At 35.3% G+C, this 17,229-nt stretch overlaps 1 protein-coding gene across 1 annotated transcript; it reads right to left on the reverse strand.

Annotated features, from left to right (window-relative positions):
* Nucleotides 1-2,367: 2,367 nt before the first annotated feature.
* Nucleotides 2,368-14,293, reverse strand: LOC111056356. The gene is made up of 2 exons (XM_022343719.2): nt 14,023-14,293; nt 2,368-12,036 (listed from the first exon to the last, which is right to left on the reverse strand). Exons 1-2 carry the CDS (start codon nt 14,053-14,055, stop codon nt 4,072-4,074), a joined length of 7,998 nt encoding a protein of 2,665 aa, XP_022199411.2. The 5' UTR covers nt 14,056-14,293; the 3' UTR covers nt 2,368-4,071.
* Between the last annotated feature and the right edge of the window lie 2,936 nt (nt 14,294-17,229).

Below are 17,229 nucleotides of genomic sequence, written 5' to 3' on the forward strand. Positions count from 1 at the left end.
AAAATTCCTCAAACATTTCCAAAACATAAAACATGTTTATGCTATTACAGCTGCAAGAATATCGGTCAGAGTTTTGCAGCAACTGAACGACATTAATATTCTGATCTATTTCTCAGTAAATAAGTGTTTGATAATAGCTGAGAATTAATATTTTATTACTAGTAGTATTGTGTTATTGAAGTACCTAATCAGTTTCACGGTATTTGAAGTGCTTTAAATATTGAATAATGATTACAATATTCTTTCAGCATTTACTATTTTTCATCTCATACAGGATTGAAATTATTTAATGAGTTGTAAAGCTTATCAGTTTAAGCGATAGTATAAGTAACTCACTTTTGATGTTATTATGTATATATTCCTATGGTCAGGGGAAAAAAGAGGAGCAGAAAATAAGGATGATATGTTTGTCAGTTGAGTAGCTTTGTCAAATTTTTTTAAATAAAGTTACATGATAAACTTTTAGATTGCTACTTGCAGGTCACTCAGCCACTGGAGAAGGAGCATCTGGATTAAGAGTCGAGTGAGGAGTGCTGCCACTGGAGGATATTCATGTGATTTCATATCATGAATTGAGATGAATAATCATTCTATTGAGTCATTTTATATTCTATTGAGTGATATCATAAGGCTGCGTTTACACCAAAGTTATTAACAAAATGTTAATAACTTAATCCTTATATAGATTCTATTAGATTGAACATAACTTATCATACACATGATGAACATATGTGTTTGTCAAGCTCCATTCAATCTAATAGAATCTATAAGGATTAAGTTATTAACATTTTGTTAATAATAACTTTGGTGTAAACGCGGCTTAACCTAAACTTTAGGACAACATTATCTTTTTATTAAAATTTTTGGAGAGAAATAGTACAGGCTCAGCCTAGTTTTTCCTTCAATCTCATAATTATAATATCATGATTGTAGTATTTTGTCCAATAAATAAATAAGTAAATACATTTTTTTATTCTTTTGTAGACGTGTACCGGTACACAATGATATGAGCTTCCATATTATACTCCCTTGCCATTTTTCATCCATCTGAAGCTGAGTTTACAAGCAACTGCCGTTTAAACCTAGTTTTTGTTTTTGGTGGATTGGGCCTTAATGACAGTGTTGAGCTGGGTTTGCACCAAAGTTATTAACAAAATGTTGATAACTTAATCCTCATAACTTATGACACATCATGATGAACATATGTGTTTGTCAAGCTCCATTCATCTAATAGAATCTATAAGGATTACGTTCTTAACAGTTTGTTAATAACTTTGGTGTAAACCCAGCTCAACACTGTCATTAAAGCCCAAATTCACCAAAAACAAAAACTAGGTTTGAACGGCAGTTGCTTCTCAGTCAAATGATTTTGTAATATGATTTTTTGTTTATTTAGAATCAACTGGCGCTTAAACCAAGTTTTCGTTCTGGTAAATTCGGTCCAAAGATTAGGCTATTATTCAAACTAAATTTATTAAATTAAAGTTACAGTAGGTACTAAAAAGTCAACGTTTTTCCACTTCTTTCAAATAACCAATTCAATTATTTCTCTATAACAAGCTGAAATGTTGTATTATTTGATAATAAATCGAAAATGAATGAATCATATTGAATAAGGCTAATATTTACTGTATTCACATCAACCTCACAATTTCTATGACCATCCATTGGTTCAATTTCAGTATAAACGTAGCCTACAGTAATAGAGCTGGACTCCCACATAACGGTGACAGCGAACAGTAAAATATAATTCGCATACGTTCTAATGGTATTATCCATACTCACTCGGCTGGGCTGAGTGGGATTAGTCCAATAAGAATTAATGGGAATCGTGTTATCGGATGGGCACGTTAAACTGTCGGTCCCGGCTGAAGTATGACAGTCGTAAGGCCCATTGACGGCTTAAATTATATATTCAGGCGGTGGGACCTTCCCGCAAGGGACTCCCCACCAACAAAAGCCATACGAATTTACTTTTTTTAATGGGAATTACATTTTCACTGTCGCTGTTGTGTGCGAATCCAGTTTTAAGGTGCAGGAAACTAACTTATATGGAATTAAAAACTTCCTAGACTTTGAGTGTGTATGCTACGTTGAGAAAAACGTCAATAATATTCATCCATCACATTGCAAATGGAATCTTCCATAAGATATAGACTAAAGCAACAACAATAATTTGAATTTAAATCAATTACGGATGTATTTAATCATCAACGTTCATTCTTTTTGATAAATAATAATAAGTATTCGAGGAAAATTCAAAGTTTATTAGCTTTTTGATGGATGAAAATAAATATATGAATAAATTCATCGAAGAAAAGATTTTCTGAGAAAGGGTATCTGTTACCAAAAATGAATAAAACAGCATGGTAGAATAACTGCAGCGTTTATTGTGCATAAAAACATGAAATCACTATACAGTGTTGAACAAAAATAATAATTCCATTTCACAGCTATTTTACATACGGTAATTATCAATAATATTATAATTTGACAAAAGCTCAAAAATGTTTACCAATGTATTCATGGATAAGTTCTTTTTTATCAATGTATTCATGTATTATGAATAAGTTCTTAATTCTTGATATTATATAATATCTTGAGAAATATGACATAAATTCAACGAATTTTGCTTCTAAAAAATGAATCGATAACAAAATTAAAAGCAAACAAATCAATAAGTTTATTGCTCATCATTCAATGTGATTATTCTGTACACATAATAAGTAGGTGACAGAAATAACTAAATACAATCACAAATTGAATAACATCGATTACAGAATTATACAATTTCTAAATCATTTTAGTACCGTGATAATAAGTCAATACTTCTATCCTAATAATAGAATAACAGATTAATATTACAGATTATAGAATCAAAATATATTAGATTGAATATGTAAGAATAGATTACTTCAAAATTAAAATTTTCCATTTCAATATTCCAAAGATTATGCTTCTCATGGAAATAATAAACTATGGCCCACAGTAAATATTTAAATACTATATAAATCTTTCCCGAAACTCATGATTTTCGAATACCGGTAGTGTTATTTATTCAGTGAATTTTATCTTCACAAATACAAGAAACTGTGATAATTCGTCATAATCTGTTCTTCACACCATACTTTCTAATTTATATTATTTGAGCTTTTAAACTTTATAATAACCTGAAATAGATATAACTATATAGCTATAATAACTTGAAATATGATAATTATATACTGAGCAGTGAACACTGAAAATAATTCTTTAAACATTGTTTACTGTGGAATAATTTCAAATTGAATGAAACTAAGATTCATTTAATAGAGAAAACATTATTTTCTGATTATTTCAGAGACAGGCAATATCTTTAACAAGTTTCAAGACATTTTGGAAAACATGGATTACCGCATAGCATAGAGATAGCAAGGGGTGGATCTCTTCTACCACAAAAATAATCTGAATCATAGTTGATAATTTTTCCAAGTTTTCCATTATTTCCTCTAATAAACGCTGAACGGGTAACGGGTATATCTTGTATTTGGGTTAAATCTATTGACTTATCGTATAGACTCCCCTCACCAAAGATTCTATTTGTTCTAGCCCTTCTCACTCTATCATTTAGTCTACCTACTTGAGAATAGGTTCTATCATTCCTACCACTGATCAAAGCAAGGAGACTGTGATATTTATCTCTAGACTCTGCAGAATATGGATTCACGGAGGGGGAATGTATACTAAAAATATTATTAAATCCAAATTTTGAGTAAGGTGGGGGAGGGTTGTAAGAAGGATAACCGCTTGTCAATTTCTTGTAGGATGGAAATTTACGATATGGGAATCTTTTTGTGCCAGAGAATTTAGCAAAGTACCATGGAGTACCCCATCTGCCATTGGTGATGTCTACTAGACCTTCATTCTCTGGATTGTTAGGATCATAGTAATCCAATAGATTGTATTTTGAAAAATCATCAACAAAATGTGGATTTCCACGCCAAAGGTTATTGTAGAAAGGGTGATGATTTGTATAAGGAGAATACATTGATCCATGAATTGAATTTTCTAGATTGTTATAATCAAAATCTTCTAATATATTGTCACTTGGAAAGCCATTAACGAAAAGCTTATTATCTCCCCAAAGGTTATTATAGAAGGATTATTATGTGAATAAGGAGATAAAATTGATCCAGAAAATGAATTTTCTAGATTGTTAGAATCATAATCTTCCAATATATTGTAACTTGGGAAGCCATTAACAAAAAGCTTATTATCTCCCCAAAGGTTATTGTAGAAAGGATTATTATGTGAATAAGGAGACAAAATTGATCCAGAAAATGAATTTTCTAGATTGTTAGAATCATAATCTTCCAATATATTGTAACTTGGAAAGCCATTAACAAAAAGCTTATTATCTCCCCAAAGGTTATTGTAGAAAGGATTATTATGTGAATAAGGAGACAAAATTGATCCAGAAAATGAATTTTCTAGATTGTTAGAATCATAATCTTCCAATATATTGTAACTTGGAAAGCCATTAACGAATAGCTTATTATCTCCCCAAAGGTTATTGTAGAAAGGATTATTATGTGAATAAGGAGATAAAATTGATCCAGAAAATGAATTTTCTAGATTGTTAGAATCATAATCTTCCAATATATTGTAACTTGGGAAGCCATTAACGAAAAGCTTATTATCTCCCCAAAGGTTATTGTAGAAAGGATTATTATGTGAATAAGGAGATAAAATTGATCCAGAAAATGAATTTTGTAGATTGTTAGAATCATAATCTTCCAATATATTGTAACTTGGGAAGCCATTAACGAAAAGCTTATTATCTCCCCAAAGGTTATTGTAGAAAGGATTATTATGTGAATAAGGAGATAAAATTGATCCAGAAAATGGATTTTGTAGATTGTTAGAATCAAAATCTTCTAATATATTGTACCTTGGAAAGCCATTAACGGAAAGCTTATTATCTCCCCAAAGGTTATTGTAGAAAGGATAATGGTTTGAATAAGGAGAATAAATTGATCCAGAAATTGAATCCTCTAGAATGAATGGATCATAATTATCCAATATATTGTATGTTGGAGAATAATCAACAAAAAGCTGATTTCCGCGCCAAAGGTTATTGTATAAGGGGTTATGATGTGAATAAGGAGTATAAATAGATCCAAAAAATGAATTCTCTAAATTGTTGGGATCTTCATATTCTAATATATTGTATCTTGGAAGTCCATTAACAAAAAGCTTATTATTTCCCCAAAGGTTACTGTAGATATATGGATAAGGTGATCTAAAGAATGATTTCCCTCCAAAAGGGAAGAAATCTAATCCATTTTCGGATGAATCTGTTAGGATATTCAAATCGTTCCTTTGCCTTAGTCCTGATTTTGAATCGTAATATGAATAATCAGGATAATTTCTCAAACTATAAGGACCTTCAGGCTCCAGTTCATCATCCAATTCATAATCTGAGAATCTTGGAGATGTCCATTCATAGTTCACATCATTTCTTTGCCGTGAACCATAAGTTGGAGACCAATACTTGTCAAGATAAGCTGGATGGTTTTGATAATCATTCGCACCCCCAAGAGGATAACTATACAGATCATCATAGTCTGGCTCCTCATCATCATAATCCAAGTATTGATTATATTCGGAAGGTGAGAAATGGTTCATATAATTTCTTCTCAGGGCTCCCCATTTTGGTTGTATGTTAGAATGTGATTTCAGGGCAAATGAACCAGAAGGATGTGAGGTATGTTGTGATGAATACAAATCATCTTCATCATCATCTAAGGAATAATTGGAAGAATACCCAGAGGAAACATCTTGATATGATCTTCTTGAAGAGCTGTCTCTTGCCAGGAGTTTCCTGAACAAATCTGCTTGTGATTCTGCTGATGAAAAGCCATCATGTCTTCTTGACGAAATTCTGCCAACATCTTGAGATGACAGTACAGGTCTTATCAGAGAAGATTGTTTATTTCGAATTCTTTCTCTTGATCCTCCTCTTCTGAATGATTTCCTCAAAGCCTGATCCTTTGCAACATCAGATGATTTTGTGAATGACAAATCATTTGCCTTCAGAGATGATCTAGAGCCTGGATAATGCATAATGCGTTTTCTTGTAGCTCTAGATGATTGAGATGTTCTCAATGTTGAATCACCTTGTGCTTTTCCCATTCCACCTGACACTTGGCTTCCCCTGGAATAGTTTGACACACCTTTTTTCAAAGATCTGTCTTTTTTCTGGGCAGAATATTGTGTCACTCTTGAACGTGATGATGATCTTGATGCATTTATTCCTTCAGCTTCTATTTGTTTCTGTCTTGATATGGAAGAGTTTTGAATGTTTTTCTTCAAGAAGACATCCTGTCCTTCTGTTCTACCTGATCCTCTTCTTGCTGAGACTACTTTGACAGATTTCTGTTCTATGGAGCCCCAATCATTTCCAGGCTCTCTCACTGCTTTTGTTTTTGTTATGAATGTCTGTGGACTCTGTGAAGACTCACTTATTTGCTTTCCTCTTACAATTGATGGTTTCTGAGACTTCAAAGTATCAGTTCGTTGAATTTTTGATGTGGTCCTGGAGGAAGGCTGTATAGGCCCAGAATCATGTTTCATGGGTTTTACAAGAATCTTCTCAGATGCAGAGTCTTTCCTTGTAGCTTGACTAATAGATGGGGTCTTAGAAGTCAAAACTGGCTTTTGTTGAGTCAAAATTCCTGATTTTCTATTCTGTTCATGCCTCAATCGTGATGATGAAGCCTTTTCTGGACCAACTACATTCTCAGGGCTTTTCATTTTTGTTGGTGTAATTGATGGTGTCTTTGGAATTATTTCTTTTGTTGTAGGTTGATGTTGTTGTTGGTTTTGTTTGGAAGTGGTTGAAGTTCCTTGAGTGGTTTTCATTGGGGTGATAGAAAGATGCTGAGGTGTTTTATCTTTTGGTTCCGAAGAAGGTTGCTGAGGGGTCTCTTTAGGAGAAGATGTTGATGACCCTTTGGTAGTCTGCATTGGTACATTAGGATATTTTTGAGGAGTTGGATCTCTCACTGTCAGCTGCTCTTTCTGGGGAGTTGTTTTTGAATCTGGAGATGATGGTTTTTGAGTAGTTTTCATTGGATCAATAAGAGGAGAGGAAGCCTTTTGAGGGGTAGAATCTTTCTCTTTCGGCTGTTCTATCTGAACAGTTGATTTTGGGGCAGGAGTTGATGGTTCTTGGGTGGTTTTCATTGGTACAATAGGAACTTTTTGAGGGGTTGGATCTTTCTGCTGTGACTGTTCTTTCTGAGGCGTTGACTTTGGGGCAGGAGTTGATGGTCCTTGGGTAGTTTTCGTTGGTACAATGGGAGCTTTTTGATGGGTTGAGTCTTCCAATTTTGATTGCTCTTTCTGAGGAGTTGACTTTGGAGCAGGAGTTGATAATTCTTTAGTAGTTTTAATTGGATCAATAGGAGAAGAAGAAGCCTTTTGAGGTGCTGAATCTTTCACTGCTAACTGTTCTTTCTGAGGAGCTATCTTTGGAGCAGGAGTTGATGATTCTTGAGTCGTTTTCATTGGTACAATAGGAACCTTTTGATGAGTTGAGTCCTCCAATTTTGGTTGTTCTTTCTGAGAAGTTGACTTTGGAGCAGGAGTCGATGATTCTTGATTTGTTTTCATTGGTACAATAGGAGCTTTTTGAGGGATTGATTCTTTCTTTTCCAACTGTTCTTTCTGAGGAGTTGACTTTGGTGCAGGGGTTGTTGGTTCTTGAGTAGTTTGTGTTGGTACAATAGAAGCCTTTTGAGGGGTTGAGTTGTCAGATTTTGGTTGTCCTTTCTCGATAGTTGTCTTTGGAGCAGGAGTTGATGATTCTTGAATGGTTTTCATTGGTACAATAGGAGCCTTTTGAGGGGTTGAGTCTTCAGACTTTGGTTGTCCTTTCTCAAGAGTTGTCTTTGAAGCAGGAGTTGATGATTCTTGAATGGTTTTCATTGGCACAATAGGAGCCTTTTGAGGGGTCGAATCTTTCTGTTCTGACAGTTCTTTCTGAGGCATTGACTTTGAAGCAGGAGTTGATGTTTGTTGAGTAGTCTTCATCTGAATGATTGTAGGCTTCTGAGAGTTTGGCTCTTTTGATGTTGGTTGTTGATTCTGAGGTGTTTCTTTTGTGGGAGAGTTTGGTGTTTTTTGGGTAGACTTCATCTGAGTAATTGTAGGCTTCTGAGATGTTGGTTGTTGCCTCTGAGGTGTTTCTTTTGAGGGAGAAGTCAACGTTTCTTGAGTAGTCTTCATTTGAGTGATTGCAGGCTTCTGAGATTTCGGATCTTGCAATGTTGATTGTTGTTGTCTATGAGGTATTTCTCTTGATGGTGTTTTTGATGTTCCTTGAGGACTTTGCATTGAAGACTTTTGAGGGGTTGGAACTTTCTCTGAATCTTTCTTCATTGGTTGTGGAACTGGTTTTTGAACAGAGTTATTGCCAGGTTCTCTCTTTTCTGGACCTCGCATTGGCTCTATAGATGGTCTCTGAACTTCCAATCTATTTGGACTCTGCCCCGTTCCTGATGTATCTCTGCTTAGAGCTTGTCTAGATTGTGACTCCTTTGCCTCAGACCTATTCCCAGGTACCTTTGTTGTTGGTGAACCACTAGTTGGAGTTCTACTTGATAAAGGCTTTGGATCATTGTTGTTCCTATTCCTTGGGGTTTGGGAACTCGATTGTTTAGTAGTTCTCCTTGGTGAACTCTTCTTGTTTGTAGCAGGCTCTTGTGTCACTGTGCTCATTTTCTGCACCTCTGGTTTCTCCGCTCGATTACTTCTATCCGCCTTCTGTGTTCTTGAACTACTTGTCCGTGGTCGTGAAGTTCTCTTTGTTGTAGTGACAGTTGTCACCGTCCTCTTTCTCTCTTTTCTTGGAGAATTTGTAATTTTCTTACTCCTTGAATCAGATCCAGGTCTATTCTTCAACTGAGACCTCTGCTGTGATGGTTCAATACGAGCTCCTTGAGAACTCTGTTGTTTGGATATGTTTCTTGTTGACTGGGAAGGTTGATCATCCTTGTTTGTTGTTGTAGAAGTTGTAGTTATTGTTGCTCCTTTATTGGTTGATTTCCAGTCTGGAACTCTTTCATTCTGTGAAGTTGGAGCTTTGACCACTGTAATCACATTTGAGCCCCCTTGAGATGATGGTGTTTGTCTATTATCTGTCACTTTCACAGTTGTTATCTGGTTATTCGTCGTTCTACTCAAATCCAGAGATTTTGGTTGGTCTTTTCTATCCAGTTCTCTTCCAAGTGGTCCCTGTTGAGACCTCTCAGGTGTATTTGTTCTTGTGATAATTGTTTCTGTTGTAGTTTTCTCAGCCGGTTTTGGTGATTGAGGGACCTTCTCAGATGGATTGACTCTCCCAGAATCTGTTCCATCTTTTGTAATAAAGGACGTTGTGGTAGTTGTAATTATTTCTGATCTTACTCCCGGTTTGTAATGATGATGATCCTCTTCTTCATGAACTTCATCCACTATCTTCTTTCTCTCTTCAAATATCATCTCCTTCCACCGTTCTCCCCATGCTGCTTTTTGTCTCACCTCTTCAACCTTGTCCCAATCATCTTCCCATCCCTTTCTTCTTCTCTCTCTTTCAATTTCAGTCCACTTTTCTACCCTGCACTTTTCTTCCCACTCTCTCCTCTTCCTCTCTCTCACTGAATCCATGAACAATGCCTTCCACTCCTGATATTTTCTCTCTTCCCATTCACGTTCCCACTCCTCCATTCTCCTCTTGATTTCTGCTTCCTCCCATTCATCCTCGTAATAGTCTTCCCAATGCTCCTCAATCCATTCCTCTTTGTGTTCCCCATCACCTTCATCATCCTCACAGTCTTCTTCTTCCAACCATTCTTCATCTTCTTCCAACCAATCTTCATCATCATATTCCTCTAACCACTCTTCCTCATCATGCTCTTCCAACCAATCATCCTCTTCCTCTTCTTCTTCTTCTTCCTCATCCCACTCATCCCAGTGTCCCTTATGCACCACATCTTCTCTTACAATCGATTTTTGAGAAGGCACTCCAGTTCTCTCAGTTATTACCCTAGGTGACTGGGATATCACTATTGGCTGCTCGTCATAAGTTATAACTTCAGTCCTAGTGAATGTTGGGGTGTTCCCTCTAATTGAACCTGCATCGGCTGTCCCTCTGGTAGCTGATGTTTGTGTGACTGTCTTTGATATCGATTCCAATGATTGTTTGTCCTGGCTCTGTGGAGATCCAGAGAACACTTTCTTTTCATCAGTTACTGTACCTCTTGGTGACTGGTTCTTAACCTCTGTCACCCATGCAGGAGATGTCTGTTGATTGATGGTTTTCTGTGTAAAGTCATTGCCAGTTTGGTCTCTACTTGTGGCTACATCTGTTGTTCTCCTGTTGGATTGTCTTGTCAGGGATTGTTGGTTTTGTGACCTTCTTGAAGCTTGTGCTGTTGATCTTTGGGCTTCTTGATTTTGTGACCTTTTTGGAGCCTGTGCTGTTGATCTTTGAGCTCCTACCTTTTTCTCTATTACTGTTCTGGATGACTCCTGATGTGACCGACTACTTTGAGCAGATGCTGATTTCCTTCTTGTTGATGAAGCTTGTACCCTCCTACTAGCTGGACTAACTCTCGTAGTTTTGGTTGTTGTTCCCGCTAGAGTGGACCTTGGACTTGTGTCTTGTGCAACCTCTACCTGTTTCTTCTCCACGAATTTTTCTTGGGCTCCTGTTTTGATTGATTTGTCCCTACTTGCACTGGATGAAGCACTTGTCTGTTTTGTGATGAACACTCTCTCATCCGAAGGTTTTCCACCTACCCAGCTCCTCTCAATCTCCCTGCTTTGTTGCGAGTTCCCAGCTTTTGATTTCTCTTCATGAGTATTGAATGATTTCCCTTCAGTTATCTGGGATACTCTTGTTGTTACTTGACCAGTATTTGATGGCACTTGCTGAATTCTGGTTGATGTTGATTCCTGGGGACCTGCGGACTGCTTCCTTATAACTGTTGATGACTCCACTACCTTTGAGGGTTGATTGGCTATTGTACTACCCTGATTTCTTGATGATGGTACTGTGGGAATTTTTGAAGAAGACTTCTGAACAGTGAACCCATCTCTTACTCCTGGATCGTTTGACTGTTGTACAAGTCTGGGTGATGTTCCCTCTGTTGATTTTGATGTTATTACTGTGGTTTTAGATTGGGTTACTGGTTGACTCTGAGTGGGGCCTTGACGCTGATTTAGGGGGAGTGTGTGTTTTTGACCTTGATTACCCGGTTTTAGTCCTTGAAGTCTTGAACCTGATGCCTGTTCTTTCGTTGAATATCCCGCAAAGTCATCAGGTAATCTTGTACCCTTCTCAATTTCATCCCCATCAATCCCAAAACCTTTACTTGATGAATAACCTGCAATTGTTCCAGTTCTCGACAATGATGAAGAAGCTTTCCTCGATTGAGTGGAAGATGCTGCTAGTTTTGGTTCATCCTCCAACTCATACTCTTCCAATTCAGAAATTTCATCTCCAGAGCTTTGTTGTGATCTTCTTCTTGAGTTACGACCAGGTCTCCTACGTCGCTTCCTCAATCTTCTCTTGTTAGGAACTCTGCGACCTCCTTTTTTTCTAGTTCTATACCTCCTTCTGGTCTGTGGACGGGTTTTGGTGGTGACAGATGTTGTGTAAGTTGGATCTCTAGTTGTAACTTTGCCATCTGAAGGATAGCGGTATGTTTTAACCCTTGATCTCCTGCTCTTGGGTGAGAAAGTAGATCTATCAGAATTTGTAAAACCTCTATCCCCTGGTGATGACAGAACGGCTGCTTGGCTAGCACCTTCTTCCACTTTTGTGAATGATGATGCTTGAGGGGAATAATCAGCTGATTGTTGGCTGGGAGTCTGGTTTCTATTCCAATTATTACTGTAAGCTTGCTGATTGGCTGAAGTTTGAGGTTGACTCTTCTTTTTAGTTGTCTCTTCCCGGAACATTCCCTGAGCTGATTGGAGTGAAATTATCAGTAAAACAATTTCAGCCACCTGTAAATTGAGACTGTATTAGCATATCAATTACCCGTGCATCACGGGTCTTCCAGGCCACATCATGAGATCAATCAAATTATTAGTCAAATCCTGGTTTGATTCTGGATTTCTACGTCTTACAAGGCCAGGTTGCCCGCAAGGCCTGTTTAATTCAATCGTGAAAATATGCCACAATAACCAATCAGAGAAGCCTTTTTTGAAGAGAAGACACCCCTTATTGGTTCTTGTGGCATTTAACTATGATTATATTTAACAGGCTTTTGTGCGATCCAGCCTTGAAATGAGACTACATCGTCTCACAAATGTGAGCAATGTCTTACAGTGTAGATGACCACAAATTTTTACAATTATTAGAATCACCAATTGGATCAAAATTTAACAGGCTTCAATACAGCCCAGGCTTTGAATGAAATAAAATTGTATCACATAATGTATAGTGAATTTCTTACAATGTAGATGACCACAAACATAACAATTTACACTGAAACGATATTCAATAAATAAATAAGTAGAATCAATTGTTTCAAAAGCTCTTCGATTTTGAAACTACATGATCATATATGTTCAGATCTGTTACATTGGATTGGGTCACTTAGTCTATATTACCATGGAGAAAATATAGAATAAGAAGATATCCGATGGTATAAGCAGTTTGTGTTTCAAATTTCACTGTTAAGTCAAGCCGATAGACCAATTAGTTCTACTTTTCATGAAGCTATGTGACAATGGTAGTCCTCCATACTGTGCCGTTATTACATACTCAGCCGGTCAAAACAGTAATAATTGACAGTAGTCGACTTGAATTAAGAAATAATTTAGAACAAGAACGACCTACACCTTGGTATCTCTTCTTATGTTATTTTTTCTCTATGATATTACTCTTGCATCTACAAAAGTCTACAAACATACAGTTCACTATGACAGTGACAATCGTCTCATCAATTAAAATCGGTAAAATTAGAGTGGAATTCCAATTAAAGTTGCATCAACAAAGAGAGTTTCCAATATAGGTATTTAGAGTTTAGAGTTATAGGTTTAGAGTTTCAAAACATATAGAGGCTTATAAAAAAATAAATTACCTCCGGTTTCTGGGTCCTCTTGCTCTCCCACTCTAGATATCAAGCTACACCCAACACTATATCATGTTATCAATTATAATTCACCTAATGTTATCTGAATCTTAGCTTTGTAATTTTAATCACACATATTGTAATTTATAGTAAATATAATACCATATAACTACTGAATAATATTGCTTGCAGGAACTGTCTCCCAATCTCAGACGCATAGTCTTACTGGGGGAATTCCACTCAATCAATATGTTCTTTGTACAGTTTTTGTAAAAATGTGATTCTTATTTTGTTGAATATCAAATATCAATGAGTACATGTATTGTAAGCCAAGTGGAAATGAACGAATTGAATTGAATTAAACTTTAATGGGAAAAGCACTAATAATTCGGATTAACTCTAGAATATTGAAGACATAAAACGATATTCATGAACTCTTGTCCATATGTTTGAACACAGCTACCTTACACGTCATCAATCTGATTCAAAGCTCAATATAAAATGAAATCTCCGACATTTTTTTATATTAATTATCACTCAAACCGAAAATGTATGATTGGTTCTAATAACAGCAAGCTGAATAGAATTAATATGTTACGATTTGGTCAAGTTTATGTTACATAGGCCTACATGAAGTGACATGTGATATTAGTTGTATTATAATCACAATTATAGTCTAGGATGTGGATTTCATCATTCAACTGTTGATGTCCAAGCCTGCATTGGACTTGTGCTTGTATATAAATGCTTGATTATTCAGGAGCAGGCTTATAAAATAAGTAGTATCCAGCTACAAAAAATGAACCTTGGATCAACAATGTAACTGAGAACAAATTCAACTATATCAATATGAGAGTAATTCAATCTAGAGCCTATGATAAGAAATATCTATGATTTTCTATAGAATACTCACCATTAAAACTCGTGTATCCATTCGAATTATCATTTTTCACAAAAGTGTAGTATCGACAGTTTTCAAAAAACAAAAAACGGTGATCCTTGGCAAAAAAATTCAAAATCTTTTTGATATTCATTGAATAAATTACAGCGAGCGGCTACATTATCCGCTACCTGCACTTAAAATGATTATCATTTTTTTCGAATTTGACCGAATATTTCACGAGATATTCCTCTATAACAAATCGGGTCAGAGCTTGTATCATGTCTTTCAGAAGGTGAACTGCAGAGAGACCAAGTAATAAAATTTGAAAGCGGAAAATAATTCGTGATGATAAATGCTGATGGCTAATTGAAGTGTTTAAAAACAAGTGGGATTCAGAGTTTTGACGTGAAATAAACGAGAAGTATGAGAAAAGTTGAACATGTTGTGAAGATTTCAAGATCAAAGATCAACGCTCGTGCATGTAAAATTGATTAAGAGATTGAAAAATCGAACTCTTTTTAATAAAATACAAAGTACAGGAGTGCATAAATGCACTTGTTATAATATGAATATCTCCTGAATTTTTACATTGTATTTGTTCAACCGTTGTTTAAGATGGTGAGGCATGAGCCAGTTCTCAAACAAGGACTGGAAATAATCATTCATTCATTCATTTATACGATAAGTACATTATCAAAATCTTAAAGTTGTTCTGCCTCTGTTCTCATAAAGCTTTGATTGGATCAATTAAACATAGGAGATTAGTCTGGGTTGAGGTTTCCATTGACAAGAAATACAAATAAAGTTGAATAAAGTATCTATTAAAAAAAACAAGATTAGATTGTTTGTTACAACTTACTATATTCTATACGATCAATCATTCTATACGAAATACCCGGATCCTGAAAAGTCGAATTCATTTATTAAGGTATACGTTATAATAGCAGTGGAGAAAGATAGTAGGACAGCATTGCCGATTCTCTGTTTTTCTACTGTCTTCTATAGAAAACAGCTGATAACTTTGTATCTGATCATATAGAAAAGAATACTTCTATAATATAGTTGCTGTTTGTCTCTGATGTTTGACTGTTCATTGTTGTTTGAAATAAGAAATTTTATTTTGTTCCATAAGAAAATATATTTCTCAATTATTAAAAAATGACTTCCCATACTTGATATTGGATATTTTGTTAATTAATTATATTTCTAAATTGTTAAAAACTATCTGGCAACATTGCGGAGCTAGAAGGGGATATCGTGATCTACTTTGTCTAATGACAGACAAGGATAGCAACACCAATGTTAATTAAATACTGCTATTATTATGTGGACCTCACTTTAGAGGAACCTAATAAAAATGATTTAAATACTGAACAGTTTTTATTGTAACTGAACTGTATCTGATTATAAATATCTTATCAAATCATGAAGCAATTTTTCCAATCATTGTGAACCCAAAACAAGTACAATTAAGTTTGAACAGCCAATCAGAGAGCAGCAGCACCTACTGTGACACGCCCACAGGCTTTTTCCATTGGCCAATCCTATGATTTTGTAACAGCTAATGCTGGCCAATCACAGACCTACATTACTTGGAAGCTTAAAATGGCGGAAATAAGGCTTCTGAAAGGCAGAGCCTTCAGTTCGTTCCAGAGTTAGTTAATATTGAATTCCACAACTCCATGTGAACAAAGTGAACAAAACCTCTTGAATTCATCAATATTACATTCAAAGTATAAGTTCCTTGATTTTCTCATCAATTCAAATCCACAATTGGATTGTATTATCAATGAATTTCATGGTTCTGGATAATCAATGATTATCACTAAAGTAATCAATGGTGATTACTTTGAACTAAAGTTGTGATAATTACATACTATTTCTGTAGCTATACAAAAGACAACAGTTTATTATTAATCAGAGTTAATAGCTCTTATAATGATAATTTTGGTATGGCTTTCATTGGCGAGGAGTCCCTGACGGAAGTTCCACCTCGCCTGAATCATTTAATCCGTCAATGGGTCTTATGACTGTCATATTTCAGCCGGAACCGACAATTCAACGTGCCCATCCGATAGCACGAGAGTGACCTGTCTGAAAACTGTTGGTGATGAGCGGATTTGAACCGGGGATCTTCAGGCTGCAACGCAAGCACTCTGACCACATCTATACAGCTATTTATTTTAATACGGTATAAAGCACAGGTTATTTGTTCATAAATTATTCATTATCTATATTATACACATTTGCTCAATGATTTCATTTGATTTTATGTCATGTCATGTTACCAATCTTTCTCATTTCCATGTTATTGGCTGCATTTTCTCCTCTTATGTCTAGAGAATAGTACAAAAAATAATATGAAGTAGAATTTCAACTTGAATTCAATAATGAACGCTTTTATATTTTTGTAGAGATGACTATAATATGAAGGACAGTATACAGGATACTATATACTATACTTGGATTTACCTATACCAAGACTTGACCTATTTCGGACTATGTGTTACCTTATCCTAATTTGAGAGAGGAATAGCCACAAGTTAGCCTTATTTTTTCTCTTCCTATCATTTTTGATGATGCATGGATTAATAGAGAATATTAATATGTTTTTTTTTTATTTGGTTGCCATGGAAAAATTTGTGATGTGAAATTTTTGGTTCAATATTATCATCATTTATATTTGTTTGCTTTTTAAATGTGAATTTGTGTTTGAGAATAGTTTTATTGATTTTAAACTTTATAAAATAAAAACTCGGAAGTTAAAGTGCGAATTCCTAATGAGAAAACATGAATATCCGAAGACATAACCTATAAACTTGAGTGTTGATAGGAAATGACATTGGGTAATACGGCAAGGCAGAACATCCGAGAAGATCTCTTTGCCGATAAAATCCATAAGAATAAATAAAATATGATACATATTATAGTATCAGTCATGAATCATTAGAATAATTTATTACAGTATTCCTGAATACCAATCGAATGATCCTGGACTTAAATACAATCTCAAATTGAATACCTGAACCAGGTTATGTCAGGAAAGCTCTGACATTTCTGCATAACCAGCACTCTACCTTACTAAACTCGCAAAAGCGCAAGTTCCCACTTCCCATGAAAGTTGTATAATATTTCACGTCAATTATCCTATTTCACACCTTGACTTATCGTAGTCAATTATTATTAATGAGTTATCATTGATGTATTGCCGTATTATATGCAATGGTATACGCAGAA

Source organism: Nilaparvata lugens, chromosome 11 (genome assembly GCF_014356525.2).
Source record: "Nilaparvata lugens isolate BPH chromosome 11, ASM1435652v1, whole genome shotgun sequence".
In the NCBI taxonomy this organism is placed as follows: domain Eukaryota; kingdom Metazoa; phylum Arthropoda; class Insecta; order Hemiptera; family Delphacidae; genus Nilaparvata; species Nilaparvata lugens.

What these genes read in the sequence shown, in the direction of transcription:
- LOC111056356 (XM_022343719.2), bottom strand. Translation starts at nt 14,055, where the DNA reads ATGATAATTCGAATGGATACACGAGTTTTAATG. An exon ending in TGGATACACGAGTTTTAATG is followed by an intron (nt 12,037 to 14,022) that starts GTGAGTATTCTA and finishes CTCAATTTACAG; the next exon opens with GTGGCTGAAATTGTTTTACT.